The 15,469-nt window shown below is 50.8% G+C and overlaps 1 protein-coding gene across 2 annotated transcripts in view; it reads left to right on the forward strand.

Moving 5' to 3' along the window:
* PRIMA1 (proline rich membrane anchor 1) overlaps window positions 1-15,469 on the forward strand; it is a 67,244-nt gene that overhangs the window by 4,532 nt on the left and 47,243 nt on the right. For both annotated transcript variants that reach the window (XR_004271726.1, XM_032287550.1), the window contains exon 3: window positions 4,800-4,935. Coding sequence is in view for 1 of the 2 variants with exons in the window: in XM_032287550.1 (XP_032143441.1) it covers window positions 4,800-4,935 (136 nt within the window). In the remaining variant the exon portion in view is untranslated. The remainder of the gene's footprint in view (window positions 1-4,799; window positions 4,936-15,469) is intronic.

Consider the following 15,469-nt stretch of genomic DNA (forward strand, 5'->3'; position numbering starts at 1 on the left):
TTTTTTTAACATATCTCCCATATAATATTGAGGATATACTTTAAAAGTATTTGTGGTTTATCTGAAATTCAAATGTCATAGGGTGTCTTATATTTTATCTGGCAAATAGAGAGAGGCAGGTGCTGCCCACTGGAGACCTGGTGGCCTGGTTCAGGTGGCAGCAGAGGAAACGGCGAGGAGTAGATGGATTCAAGGATGGTTTAGGAGGCAACGTCCGCTGGCTCCAAAACTGCACCGATTGCCCAGGAGTAGGATGGTGATTGGAGAAGAGGGAGCTGATGCTGGGAAGCACTGTGTGCCTCAGACCCCTGCTCCAGGCACCAAATCCAGGAGACTCCAGGACATACTTGTGGCTCAGCCCACTCTCAAAGCCACAGCATTTATAGGATTCTGGCTGCAGGAGGGCACTGCAGAGCAGGGCCTGGAAGGCAGGTGATGGTGAAACTGGAATAAGTGGTCCCAGGAAGAACCGATACCAGCCTGCGTTCTGTTGGCTTCAGGCAAGTCACTGAACTTTCTGGGCCTCTGCTCTTTCTTAACAAAGTCCAACTAAGAGCAGCTTATTTCAGGGGGCAAGTTCTTTCTCCTTTTGAAATTCCCCAAGATAGAAACCAACCGCGCCAGGTGCTGAGACAAGCTGGGGACACCCGAGGCTTCCTCTCTATTAGTCTAAATACAACACTGCCAATCAACAGAACCCCCAGGTGGAACCAGCACTGTGGAATGGGACAGATCCACGTGTCTCCACTGGTGGGCAGTGTACCTTTTCACTGAGCACTGACGGAACGCTGGGCCCTGGGCAATTTTGGTGCATCATTTAGCTTTGCTGAGCCTGTGGGCCGCCTGTTAAGAGTGGATAGTATCACTTACCTCTCCCAGTTACGCCCAGGGAGAAATGGGAGCATGAACCCACGAGGGACACATAGTAGGACTCAGAAAGTCATGATTGTTCAGGATTAATAAAGTATCCATCTATCTGCCCACCCTAAGACACAACTTAGTGTAGAGAGACAGGCAATACAAAACAGCAAGGAATTGCCCCAAACAGAGGGTTTGCAGAATTAAGCAGCAGCACTGAGCAGGTGAGTCTAATTTGGGGTGGGGGAGGGTTTAGGATGGCTTTGCCCAAGAAGAAGTATTGCTTGAGCCCAGGAATTTGAGACCAGTCTGGTCAACATAGTGAAACCCTGCCTCAAAAAAAAAAAAAAAGAGAGAGAGAGAAAAAAAAATCTCAGTCCAGTTCTTGCATGAACACCCAAGAAGGCTGTTCAAGAGATGGGTTTGAAAGATGGAGAGAAGTTGGCAAGTGGATATGGGGTCCAAGTAACCCAGAGTCGAGGCAGGCTCAGATGCCACAGGCTTGGACTGAACCAAACTATCAGGACACTGCAGTGAGGACCCAGCCCTCAGGCATAAGGATGGACCAGACTTGATGCTTTAGTGAGAGCAGTTGACTAAGCAATTGTGCCTGCTCATGTTTCAGAGAGGCCTTTACACAACAGACTGAGAACCATTCCTTTTTTTTTTTTTTTTTTTTGAAGAAGGGTCTCTCTCTGTTGCCCAGACTGGAGGGTAGTGGGCTGCAATAGCTCACTGCAGCCTCAACCTCCTGGGCTCAAGCAGTCCACCCACCTCAGTCTGTGGAGTAGCTGGGTCTATAGGTGTGTGCCTACATGCCCAGCTAATCAAAAAAAAATTGTGGAGATGAGGGCTTACTCTATTGCCCAGACTGATATTGAACCCCTGGGCTCAAACAATCTGCCCACCTCAGACTCCCAAAGTGGTGGCGCTATACTTGTGAGCCGCCGCACCTAGCCAGAGCTATCAATTTTATTTGTTTACTTATTTATTTAGAGACTGGAGTCTCCCTCTGTCACCCAGACTGTAGTGTGGTAGCATGATCTTGATTCCCTGCAGCCTTGACCTTTGGGTTCAAGTGATTCTCTTTCCTCAGCCTCCTGAGTAGATGGGACTACAGGTGCGCATCACCACACCTGGCTAATTTTTGTTTTGTTTTTTTTAGTAGAGACAGGGTTTCACCAGTTTGGCCAGGCTGGTCTCGAACTCCTGACCTCAGATGATCCACCCGCCTCAGCCTCCCAAAGTGCTGGGATTACAGGCGAGAGCTATCTATTTATTTATTTATTTATTTTTAGGATGGAGTCTTGCTCGGTGTCCAGGCTGGAGTGCAGTGGCGCGATCTCAGCTCACTGCAACCTTCGCCTCCCGGGTTCAAGCAATTCTTCTGCCTCAGCCTCCCGAGTAGCTGGGACTACATGCACATGCTACCACACCCAGCTAATTTTTGCATTTTTAGTAGAGACAGGGTTTCACCATGTTGGCCAGGTCTCAATCTCTTGACCTAGTGATCCGATTGCCTCAGCTTCCCAAAGTGCTGGGATTACAGGCGTGAGCCACCGCGCCCGGCCGAGCTATCAATTTTTTAAATGCTGTGTGCTCCTTCACTCTTCCTGCAGCCTTGAAATTTGGCCCCGATTTTTCTGCCTAGAACTTCATCACATTAAACACTCTTATACATCTGTGCCTTCATATCCTCTCACAAAAATAGGTCATTGTGTCGGGCCAGGTTAAACAAACGTGCTCTTCTTGAACTCTCTCTCATAAATTGCACCTTGGAGAGTGAGAAAATAATTGCACTGGCAACGGTATTGCTTGAAGTTCACACACTTGGTAGAGTGCATTGGAGACGTGGTCTCAGAGGCCAGCTGTTAGGAGAATGAAGCTTTCTAGCAAACCCCAGGGTCTCAGAAGGTCAGAATCTAGAGGCGCACAGGCTCGATGACGGGACGTCTAACAATGGCACTGGTCTAGAAGCCGGTGGATTTCCCACTGACATGTAAGGAGTTAATCGTTTCTGTAAAATAATTGAGCAGAGGCCACGATCTGACGGTATGCTCTTCCCAGTGGGAGAGAAGATTGCTTTCCAGGGTTTGAAATGCAGTCAGTGGCCCTTTAATAACATTAAAAGGTGATGAGCAGGAGCCTCTTAGCCTCGTGGACATTAAGCCAGGGCTGTAAATCAGCATCAGCGCACTTCCTGCTGCCACCCCAGCTGATATTACCCGCATTACTTATTCACATCTTCCCAGGTGCGATGGGAGCCGCCCAGCCCCAGGGGCTCTCCCAGCCACGCGACAGAGGGGCTGGATCAGCATTCTGAGGCAGGCCACACAAGGCTAGTGGCAGGGAAAGTAGAGCTCTGGTTTCTAGTGGCTCAGAGATGATACAGAAATTAACCGTGGCCATCGGGGAGGTGGAGGGTGACTGGCAACTCTTCATGCTTTTAAACCAGCTTGTTCCCTGGGACAGGCATGAAACATCAGACTCGTGGATTTATGGCACTCTGTAGAGCCAGGGACACTGGCAGTCGGTCGAATCCATCCACCCAGTTCCCATGCTGGCTCTGCATAAGAAGTTTAACCTGGGAAGCTTAAGCAAAATCCCCAGGCCCAGCTCCACCTGCAAAATTCTGATTTAATCCGTGTGGGTGAGGCTCAGGCATGAGTATTTTTTAAAACCACCAGGGAGCTTCCACTGTACATCCAGGGCTGGTGGAGCACTGCTCACTCTGGCTACCCTTCCTCGTTTACAGATGAGGAAGCTGAGACTGGTACTGGAAAAACACAGGCCAGGGTTCAAAAGGCGTGGCTTCTGGCCCAGTTTTTCATATTCATTCATTCATTCACCAAAGACTTATCAAATTGGTGGGCATTCCCTTAAATGCTGATTTATGATAGTGACAGAGAAGGAAAAAGGCGTGCTCTGCCCTCAGTGAGCTCACAATGCCATGGCGAAGATACGTGTGAACCAGGTAACATCCAAATGAGATTTCTGCCCCTAGAGAGGAACCTGGTGCCAGCACAGCCCATACAAAAGAATCCGGCTGGATAAAGAGGTCAGAGACACGCCAAGCTGAGTCAGGGCGCAGCAGGGGTACGGATGGGAGAACATTACCACCACTGGAGCAGCAATAGCAGAGGTCAGGGGCCCGGAACTGAAAGGAGAGAATGAGGGCAGAGAGATGGGGAGAGAGGTTGTCAGGGATTGTCCCTTGCAGACCTCGTAGGCCACATGAACTCACGAGGGGTTGGGCAGCCTCTGGGGCTTGCTGGGGGCATGCAGGTGGTTTAGTGGGGTGCCCTTCTCACAAGAACACCAGGACGCTGAGTGGAGAGCATCAAGCAGGTTGCTCTGCTCCCTTTGGTCACGTGGGACACAGGAGCAGAGGCCTCACGGGGTGAGGTTTCTCCCCAAGAGTGGGGAGCCTTGCCCCAGAGTAGACACAAAAAGGCCAACAGGAGTGAGGGCTGGAGAGAAGGCCAGGGCTTGGCCTTGGGCTGTAGCAAGGAAGACAGGAGAAGTGGCTGGGCTTAGAGTACAGAGGACATAAAGGGTCTTATTCTCCAAGTGTGAGACTCTTGGGCAGCTACTTCTGCCTGGGCCTCAGTTTACTCATTTGTATCATGGAGAAATTCTACCAGTCAACCTTCCAGCTCTTGTCTACTTCTCATTCATATCCAGGTCACCGGCCCAGGGTCCCATAGCTGGTCCCTGGCAGAGCTAGGAAAAAAACCTTGGTCTCCAAACCAGCCAGGCTAGCACCCAACAGCACTGTCCCCTTTGAATCAATCCAACTTCTGTTGATTCTTCCTACCTTTGTCTTGGAGAGGAATCCCAAGTCCCAGCCTGGCAGGGGACAGGGTGGCCTGGGCTCGTTTCAGCTTCTAGTTGCCTTACTGTCTTCTCCCTCTCTTGGGTATGTGTGCCCATGTCCACAGGTGACACACGGTGAGCCCCAGAAGTCCTGCTCCAAGGTGACTGACAGCTGCCGACACGTCTGCCAGTGCCGGCCCCCTCCCCCGCTGCCCCCACCGCCCCCGCCCCCACCGCCTCCCAGACTCCTCTCCGCCCCAGGTAGGTAATGGCTTACTCCATTTTTGGGTTTCTCTTTGTGTTTTCCTGGGCCCACGAAGATCCAGTGAGCATGGCCGAGGGCAGCCCTGCCTCCTTTGTAATTTTCCACTGGCCAAGCAGGAGGGAAGCCAAGGCCCAACTTTTCCCTGCAGTCTGCAAAATGCCGTTCCCACAGAATGCTCCTGCAGGATGGAAAAGGATGTTTCTCCATCGGTTAATCAGATAAAAGTCAATCTCCATTTGATGAGTGACTTGGTCTGGATTGTTCCGAAGGCCAGATCTTTAAAGGGGGCAGCTGCTAGGGACTGGTCTTAAATAACCCCCCTCCCTCAACACACAGTTCTGTTTCTCTATTATAATTGACATTTAAGGAGGCAGTTAGGGTAAGTCAACGCTCTGGGAGCAAAGTTACAAGATGCCTTTTAGCCGTGTGCACCGAATTCTGCTAAAACCTCTCTTTGACTTGTTTGCCTTGGACAATTCCATCTCTGAACAATTTGATTGCATGATCATTCAAACAAAGGAGCATTTCTTTAGCCAGAAATGGCCTCAGCCCTGACCTCTACATGGTAAAATTCCCTGTTTACAATTGCTACTTGATAAGGTCTCTCCAAAGGAGGCTCTGTATTTCACATGGCTCCTTCAAGTTCCCGCCTGAAGGATGTCCGTGATCATGTTCTCATCTATCTCATTAAACACATCTCCATGGAATTATTTGGGATGTATTTTAAACAACCTTTGCACAGAGCTTGTTCTTTGGGAGGCTGCGTTTCCAGCCTCTTGGTATCCAGTCTGTGTTCTAGAGGATCTTTGCAATTGACGTGAATTTCTGCATTTTGACTGTGAGGCCTCTGCATATCTCCATCCTTCCCTGACAGCCTGTGACCCAGTGCGTCTCAGCCTGGCCCTCAAATGACCTGCTTCAGCATAACCCAAAGCATTTGTTTTAAAATGCAACTTCATGGGCCCACTTCAAACTGACTGACCCAGAGCTTTTGGGGTGGGACTTAGGAATTGTCACAATAACAAGTCCTGAGGTGGTTCAAATGCAAGTTACAGTTGAGGACCTACGCCTGCCAGGCCCTCTGTTCCAGGCCTCTGCCAGATCCTTCTGCCCCGGGATGCTCACTGGCCTCCTCTCTCCAGAAAGAATCCCTGGGCCTGCACTGTGGGGCCCGGCCTCAGGCACCTACCCTTGGACATCACTCCCTTCCCTTCCTTTGGAACTCCTCACTCTCCCACGTTTTGGGTCCCAGGGGACATAGTCTCCCAGTGGTTTGTATTTGATGATCCACATCCCCCAGCTGGATCCCTTCAGGTTATCTTGTGCTCCCTGAGCATCTGTGTCAGACAGGAGGAGCACTGTCCTGGCCTTCTGGAATCTCAGCCCTCCCAGGGAAGGTCATCCTGTCAGCAACCCACAAAGAGGGGCCTGAGAGAACACGGAAATGGTTTGCCAGGTGCACGGGAATTCCCGAGTAGTTAAGCAAAATACTAGCCCAGTAAACAGTAACACTGACAGGAGTCTTTAAGAATAAATGGGATTGTCCCAGGTTGCTAAGGAGGTTGGGGGAAAAGGGCATCTAGGCAGAAGGAACAGAGTGGACAGAGGCTTGGAAGTATGGCTCTGTGAGAGTCTTCTTGGGAGTCACAAGCCCTTCAGTGGCTTGAAAGTGTGGCCAAGGAGGAGGACCCGGAAGGGCCTCATGTGCCTGGCTGAGCGGATTGCATTTCATCCTATGGGTCATTGTTTGCCTAACAATGAACTGCATTCACGGGTCTCCAAGTACCGTCTCTTATTTGCCTTATTTTTTCCCTTAAATAAACTCACTTTTGTGTTTATACAAGTTAATTTCCTTATCTTTATAAAACTACTGTAAATGAGAAATCAGTACCACTTGCATAAATAGAAGGTGACCATAAAAATAAATGCAATGGAAGCAAACCCAGGTTTAAAATTTCAGCCTTCTTTGGAAGGTTCTGAGCTTGAGGCTTTCTCTCTGTTTGTTACAGAGGGAGAGAAGCAAGTGGTAGAGAGATGCCAAAGCCACGGCGGCACAGCGCTGAGACCTTCTCTGTAAAGTAATTGTGAAGTCTGTGAGAGAATCAAAAGGAGCTTGAGTTTCTTGCTATAGGTTTCAGTGTGTTTGAGTGCTGGGTTCATGTACCATCTAAAATCAGCCCTCACAGCTGCAGGGACGTGGACCTGATGCCTTAGGAAACTGCTTTGGGCAGTGATGAGCCTACAAAGGTGTTAAGTGGGGAAGTGACATGCGCCTATATTGTCTGTTTCAGAAAGATCAACTGTTTTGACAGCGTGGGTTGGATTGGAATGGATTGGGGTTGAGCAGGCACGCTGGAGTCAGTTGGGGGTCTCTTGAGATCATTCAGACCCCAGGCCATCCAAGAGAGCCTGAAGCCAGGTTGGCGGCTACAGAGATGGGAGGAGGCCAGAGGAGAGTGCTTGGTGGAGCAGAGGGGAGAGAACTCATGTTGAGTTTTGGGACTCAAGCTGCTGCTTGGGAGAGGAGAGCTCTGTATGGCAGGACTTTCTCAGTTTCAAGTAGCAAAAACACACTTTGAAGTTGCTTAAGCAATACAAAAAATAGGGAGAAAGATGTCAGCTTGTGGGCTCATGTATCAGGATGTGCAGGCAGCAGAGCTGCCAAATCCATGGTCTAAATGATGACGGTATTGGATTTCCATCTCTGTTGCTCTCTCCTGATTTCTCCCGGGTTGCCTTTTCTCTCAGGCTGGCTCAGTCCCTGTAGCTCCAGGCTCCAGCATTCCATCAGCCTTATAGTCAGTAGTCTCCCTAGGAAGAGACCTTCTCTTTCCCAGTGGTCCACAGGAAGTCCTGAGGCTGACTTTCACTGGACCAGCTTGGGTCATGTGCTCACCCGTGGGCCAGTATGGTGACTTCTGGGATAGAATATGCTGGTTGGTCATGCCTGGGCCATGTGACTACCCCTGGAGCTGGGATGTGTGGATAGGGGTTCAGGGAGAGAAAGTTTCTTTCCCAAAGGAAAATCTGGATGGAAAGGCTATAACCAAAAATGAGATCATGGCTACCAGGCGGGGAGGGCATGTAAGGTGGATTAGACCAGTGGTAGAGAATGTGATTTATTCATTCTCTTGGTCCTCCTTGAGCTCAGCCCAGAACCCTGCACACAAGTAGTGCCCAATGAATGTCAGAGCTGCGGCCACATTCACAACTTCTGCCCATCATAAAATACAAGTGCCTGCTGTATAACCCTGGAAGGGTTCATGTCTCCCAGAGGGCACAGGGCTTCAATGCCATGGAGCCTTTGCAGACTCTCAACAGGTAGGCACTGAGCTCCAAGTGTGGGGCATGGTGCCAGGGCCAGGGAGCCAGCAGTGAGCAGCAGACAGCTCCTGCCCTCGTGGAGTTCATGGGCCAGTGGACTGTCATTTGCAGAAGGTATTCATAGGAGTGTCCTTTCCTGCCATCTCTCTGGATTCACTGGCTCCAGGCATGCGCTAGTCCCTGTCCCATTTGCTCCTCTGATACCCTTTGCTTTCTTGCCACTCACACAGGCCTCTCATTCACCTGGCAAGCATCTGCCAGGCATCTGTTCTATGTCCAGCCCTGTGTTGGGCACCCTGAGGAATACAGAGTCACACACAGACTTGTCTACATCAGCAGGGCCCAGGTCAAGAAAGACCAAGGACTTGGCGTAAGAGGCTGATTCCATGAGCCTTTCTTGAGCCTATGTTAGCATGCTAGCCCTGCTCTTTCCTCTTCGTGGTTTTAGAGCCGGTTAACCTAAGCCTCCGTTTCTTCCTCTATAAAATAGGTTCATGGGCTACACCCACCTCATAGGGTTGACTTGAGGGTTCCTGAAACTACTTCTGAAAACTAGACAGGCATCCATTGCTGTAATCATCCCGTGGAAAGCGTTCTGAGGAAGAGCAGCCTATGAGTGCAAGCCAGACTTGGGGAATAAAGAGGTGCTATTGGGAAGGGGACACGTAATTCCAAAAGGGGCAGGGAGGGTGGTTCCGGAAAGACAGGAGAGAATTATTCACTCCTAGCGCAGACCTGGGCCCTGTCACTTCCTCTCAGAGCCTCAGTTTTCTCATGATTCCTACCTGCTGAGGAATTGTCACAGGTAGAATGGGACAGGTGGGAGCAGGGGGAGGCTGGACAGGCCACGAAGGAGAGGAAGGGGCCAAAGCAGAGACCCAGAATTCACAGCCCAAGTATCAGGCAGGAGGCCCCCTGCTGAGGTGACATTGATCCACAGGCATGTTGAACTTTGGTGTATATCCTGGGATAAAGGGAGAAAGAGGGGAGAGAGAAACACCTATTCGTGCAGACCTGTGAAGTCCCCACTATAAGTAATGACCAGGAACCTTCGCAGGGCATCCTTCACATGGCCAGGCAGGCCTTGCTCTTCATCCAGACAGCACCTGCTGCTGCCCCACCCCTCGGGGTGACCTGCTTGTCCTGGCTGGCCCAGGCCTCTCTAGGTTTTAGCCCTGAAAGTCCCATGCCCCAGGAAGTCCCTCAGTCCTGGACAAACTGCAACAGCGGGTTTATAGCAGGTCACCCTGCTGCCAGACTACTCCTCTTCTGGCAAAGGCAGCAGTGGATTTTCAAGTGGTTTTTTGTTATGTTTATTTGGGGGTGTTGGTTTTGTTCTATTTTGCCATGCATTTTTTTTTCTTTTTTTGAGACGGAGTCTCGCTCTGTCACCCAGGCTGAAGTACAGTGGTGCTACCTCACTCACTGCGACCTCTGCCTCCTGGGTTCAAGTGATTCTCCTGCCTCAGCCTCCCGAGTAGCTGGGATTACAGGTGTGAGCCACCATAACTGGCTAATTTTTGTATTTTTAGTACAGACAGGATTTCATCATGTTGGCCAGGCTGGTCTCAAACTCCTGACCTCAGGTGATCCCCCTGCCTCGGCCTCCCAAAGTGCTGGGATTACAGGTGTGAGCCACAGCGCCTGGCAACCATGAATCTTTTGAGAGCCCAGACCTCCCTCCCCTGGCCTCATTGCTGGCGGGGCAGCTTGGCCTCCTGTTCCTCTGTGGTGGGCCCAGCTCTCTGCTCTGCTCCCAGTAGCCCTACCCTGAGCCCTGCCTGCCATGGAGAAAGAGCGTGGGGAGGGTTCTGGTGAAGCAGACCCTCCAGAGGGTTCTGGAGCAGCATCTCCACTTTCTGCTCTTAGGCTTTTCAGGCTCTGCCCGCAGTGCTCACTTTGAATCTGGGCATTCGACCAGGGGTTCTCCAACTTGAACTCGTATCAGAAGCGCCTGGAGAGCTCCTTTAGTAACAGATCACTGGGGCGCATCCCCAGAATTCCTGACTCAGCAGGTCTGGGGTGGGGCCCGAGGACCTGCAGTTCAGTTACATTCTCAGGTGATGCTGGCGTGTCGGTCGTGGGAACACATTTTGAGAACCTGTGCCCTGGAGAATGACAGTCCCAGGAAGGGGCTCTGGGGTCAGCCCAGCCCTTTCACTCCTAGCGCAGACCCTGGCCCTGTCACATCCTCTCAGAGCCTCCATTTTCTCATGTGATTCCTACCTGCAGAGGAATTGTCGTGATTAGATATTAACCAGGCCATCCTGGGCAGAAACTTAAAGGTGGTGTTATAGCATGGTGGCTCAGAGCCTGGCTTCCTGCTCTCTAGACCTGGGGTCCAACCCTCGTTCATTAGCTAAGTGATTTGGGCAAGGAATCTTTAACTGCTTGGAGCCTCAATTTGCAAATCTGTGGAATAGGGTTAACAACCCCACCTGCTGCACATGGGTGGTGGGGAGCATTTGAGGCCATAAAACTAACACAGCACAGAGCCTGGAGTGCAGTTATAATGCAATAAATGGGAGCTCATAAGTAATTCTAATGCAAACAGTAGACACAAGAATAGGTTACTAACCTTCAGATTGGGAGTGGCTTCAGCAGGGTGCCGGCATCTCTCTGCTGTGATAGGATCATCAGATTTGACACCCTGAGGATGAGATGGGCTCTCAAAGGAGGCGTAAACTCTCCTGGATCTTCAACAGGATAAAGGTTTCCCGAGAGTCCCACCTGTGTCTCTTCCGGGGCAGCCCTTGCCAGGTGTGCGGTCCTGTGTCAGGTGCCCCTGGGGAAGTATTTCTGGGAGGTGTGGGTAGGAGTGAATGAACCCTGGCAGAGGCAGAGGCCTGCTTGTGGCCTGAACAAAAAGCCTTCAGCAGCTGCCAGAGCCCAGGACCTGGGCTTGCTTTGTAAATGTCAGCCATGGCCCACCCGTCCCCGCCTGTGAATCAGATGGCGGAGGCCATGGAAGGAGATGTGTATCAGCCCTCAAGCAAAGCACATACACCCCCTCTGTGAGACCTGCTTCCAAGGCTGATGGGGCCAAAAATAGCTGTGGCAGAACAGAGGCGTGAGCCTGCATTTCCATAGCGCCTGTCTTGAAGGAGTTCAAAGCGCTCATAGAGATTTTACTGGGGCATTTATTTTGTTCTTGGAAAAACCGGAAGGAGGTTAAGTGACTCCTCAAAGGTCACACAACAGTGGTGGAGCCAGGAATAGGGTCACCTGGTTCCTCTGTGTCAAAGGGCAAGTTTCAACAGAGAAAGAGACATGCTGGACGGAGGAAGTTTGAAGATGCTTCCTTTTCACTCACCCAGGACACTAGAAAGAAACCAGTACTTAGTCCCCGGGACTGTTGGAGAGAAGCTCTGCTCTCCTCATCTCATTTCATCCTCAAACCCTTCTTTGTAATAGGTGGTATTATTGGCAATTTTTATGAGGAGCTCAGAGGTTCAGAGAGGGTGAGTCACTTATTCCAGGCTGCCCAGCTGGAAAGGAAGGGAGGTTATTCAAGGCTATCTGATTAGTTCCTGCTGTGGCCCCTGCCTAACTCTCCCCTCACTGCTGAGAGGCAGCTTCAGAGACCTCCTTTCCTTTTCTTCCCTGGGCCTCACTCTTTCCCGTCTTGAAGCCTTTGCACATACAGTCCTTCTGTCCGCCAACCTCTCCCTTGAAGTAGAGCCTTAACTCCTACTGATCTCAGCTCAGATTCCCGTTCTTTCTTCAGGAAGACCTTCCCTGACTTTCACACTAGTCCCTGTTCTGGTCATTTATGGCTGCAGAGCAAACTACTCCAAAAGCCACAACACCAATGTATTTTCTTTGTCTCGCTGCTACAGGAGTTGACTGGCTCTACCTGGAGGTTCTTGCTTGGGGTCTTTCATGCAACCGTAGTCTGTTAGCCAGGGCTGGGGCCACCTTGAAGGCTTCCTCTGTCGTGTCTGGTGGTCGATGATGGCTGCTGGCTGGGTCCGGAGCTGGAGCTGTTCACTTGAACATCTCCATGTGATGCCGCCTTATGAACTGGGTTTCCTTACAACATGCTGGCTGCATTTCAAGGTTGAGAGGCTGATGGGAGCTGTCTCCCTTTTGATGATGCAGTTGAGGAAGTCACCCAGCATTACGTCCACTACATTCTGTTTTTTAGAATCAAGCAACCACGGCTGGCTCATATTCAAACAGTGGGGAATTAGACACCACCCCTGATGGAGGAGTGTCAGAGGATTTGCTTACATTTACATACTACCTGCCTCGACATGCACACACACACATACATGCACACACACACATACATGCACACACTCTTTGAATTTTTCATTTTCCTTTGTAGCAGTTATTCCACCTTTTAAACATGTAACTAATAACTTGACCAATGCTTGATCTTTTGTTGGATGCACACACTTGTCCAGTGTCTGCTGGGTCCTCAGTGATAGCCCCAGACCTTTAGCACATGCCTGGCACATCATGAGTCCTCAGTAGCTACTGATTCACTTATCTTACAGATATTTTTGAATATCTACTATATGCCAGGCACTAGGTACTAGGTTCTGGGAATAGAGTGGTGGACAGGACGGAAGGGCCCTGCAGTCACAGAGCTTGTAGATTGATTGCTCTGTGTATACACGGGAGGGGGCACGGGGTGGTGGTATAGGAAATAAGCAAAACAAAAACATTGCAGGAAAAATGGAAGATAAATGCTACAAAGATAGAGAAAATCATGCGATTTGATAGGGGTAACTGCGTGGCCACCTAGGTTATGTGGACAGGAGCTGGCATGTAAGCTGAGAGCTAACCGAAAGGGAGGAGCTGGTGGAGGGAGATCTGGGGGAAGAGTGTTCTCATCAGAGGGAAGAGCATTGCAAGGTCCTCGTGTGGAGAAGCACTCGGGGTGTGTGAAGGGCCAGCGTGGCTGCTGCCTGCTGCAAGGGAAGACCACAGGAGGTGAGCCCACAGGGAGGCAGTTCCCAGAGTCCACAGGGCCGTGGAGGCTAGAGAAGGAGTTTGGATTTTATCTGAAGTGCAGCCAGAAGCCAGCGGGTTTTGAGTAGGGGGCGTGGCCCGCCTTCACGTGTACTTTACAGAGACTGGCTCTGGAAAATGGAAGAAAGGGGAAGAGTGGAGGTTGGGAGCCCAGTGAGGAGGCTGTTGCCATGGCCAGGCGAGTGCTGGTGCAGGGAGAGATGCTGGTGGTGGGCTGGACCCCAGGTGGAAGCAGGTGGAGGTGTGACACCCTGGTCTGAGTTAAGATCATTCTGCAGTAGGAACTCAGTGATGTCTGAGTTGTAGCGGGAGAGCCAAAGCAAGAATGCTGCTAGATTTTAAGGAATGACTGTGTGGAAGAAGCCACCAGATGTCACTCGGCACTCCTTCTCCTTGGTCCTCTTGACGTCTGTGATCTCATGAATGGGATGATGAAGCGGACTCAGGTGGTGCCGGGAAGGTGGTGGCTCCATCCCCGCCCCTCGCCCCACCACCACCAAGGTGTTAGCTGCTGCCATTGGAAGGACCCAGGCTCTGGGATATTCGCATGAATCCACGGTTTAACTAGGCTTCATCACCATAAAATGAAGTCTCTACTGCTGGTGCAAACCGGATTTTCCTCCAAGTTGTGATGAGTTTCCAACAAACAAAAGAGGAAGTCCAGGCCTTGTGAGCCACAAAGCTGAGCAACAGGCACAGCAGGTGAAGCCAGTCCTCATGACCCGCCTTCCCTGCAGGCGACAGGCTCCTTATGAAACCTCATGAATGCTGCTGCCCTAGCCCTTGGCTGGACACAGTGTGAGCCTGTGACAAGGGACTGTGGGCATCAAACACGGGCCATGTCACTTTGAATGTCTCCTACTTCAAGGGCTGGGTTTGTGCCCAGCTCACTGTTGCCATTGATTCAGGCCTCGGGGTGTGGGATGCTCGTCTTTTGCCAGAGCAGGGTTTGCGCCCTGTGATCCGCTTGCCTGGTCTGTGAGCAGGAAGGCCTGGAGGCTAGGCCAGGCTCTTGCTCTTTCCAGATGTGTGCTGGTCGCTGAGCTTCTCTGTACTTTGTTTTCCTGTCCACCAAAGCGGGTTGTCCCAATCAGACATGGGAGGGCCTGGCCCAGCCCTGGAACGGTGTCCACTCACAGTAAATGAGATCTCTCATCACTACATAACCCTTGCTTGAGCAAACTTCTTATCCAAACTGGCTCAGCTCCCTCATCCATAAAATGGGCTGACTCTGCCTTGCATTCCCCTCTGTACAAAGCACAATGCAGGTATGAACATGACTCCTGTCTCCAGACAAGTCTGAGATCCATAAGAGCCTCTAGAATCGCTGGCCTTTTAAAAAAGTGATCTTTAGCTGGTTATGGTGGTGCACGCCTGTAATCCCAGCTACTTGGGAGTCTGAGGCAGGAGAATCACTTGAACCCTGGAGATGGAGGTTGCAGTGAGCCGAGATTGCACCACTGCACTCCAGCCTGGGTGACAGAGTGAGACTTCATCTCAAATGCAAAAAAGTGATCATATCATTTTTAAGCACTGAATTTTCCTCTCCCCTAAATGGAATTGTTTCAGCCTTCTGTTTATTTATTTGTGTCCAGCAAATAATCAAAGCTTGCAAGTTTATACATATTTTAATTTACTCAACAAACCTTTACCTACTGATTTATTGAACATTTACCAAGGTTGTGCCATGACAGGTTCTGGGGCTACGAAGGTGGGTTCAGTGCAGCCCTGCCCTTGGAGCCCTGCCCTTGGAGCCCTGCCTCCTGGTGGACACCTGAGCCATGGTTGCATGTTGGCAATACCTGGGGGCTTTAGAATACCTGATACCCAGGCCCACCCTAGAGGGGAGTTTAAAGCTGCTCAGGTATATCGAGGTTGAGACCTTTGGCTAAAACCAGTGGCACAAAGCGACCTGTGTCAAAGTAGGAACAGGTGAGGTGTGATGGAACTTGGACTCAAAAGGCTGGGCAGAGAGGTGGAGAGGACAATGCGCCTTCTCCACAGCCCCCCTGCTGCCACCACTGGCACTAGGATGTTTGCAGGGCTTAGGCCAAACTCAGTCCTGCCCTCCAGGAATTCCACGTTTTATGTGGAATCTGGACTTAACACTGAGGTGGAAAAAGGGAAACGTGTCTCCTCAAGAGGCTGCATCCAGGCCTGGCATATACTTCCAAGGTGCTTTTTAAAAAAGATGTTAGGCTGAGGTGAGTGAATGATGAGGTCAGG

The sequence above is a fragment of the Sapajus apella genome, unplaced genomic scaffold, assembly GCF_009761245.1.
Source record: "Sapajus apella isolate SASKATOON/1434 unplaced genomic scaffold, GSC_monkey_1.0 scaffold20, whole genome shotgun sequence".
Classification (NCBI taxonomy): domain Eukaryota; kingdom Metazoa; phylum Chordata; class Mammalia; order Primates; family Cebidae; genus Sapajus; species Sapajus apella.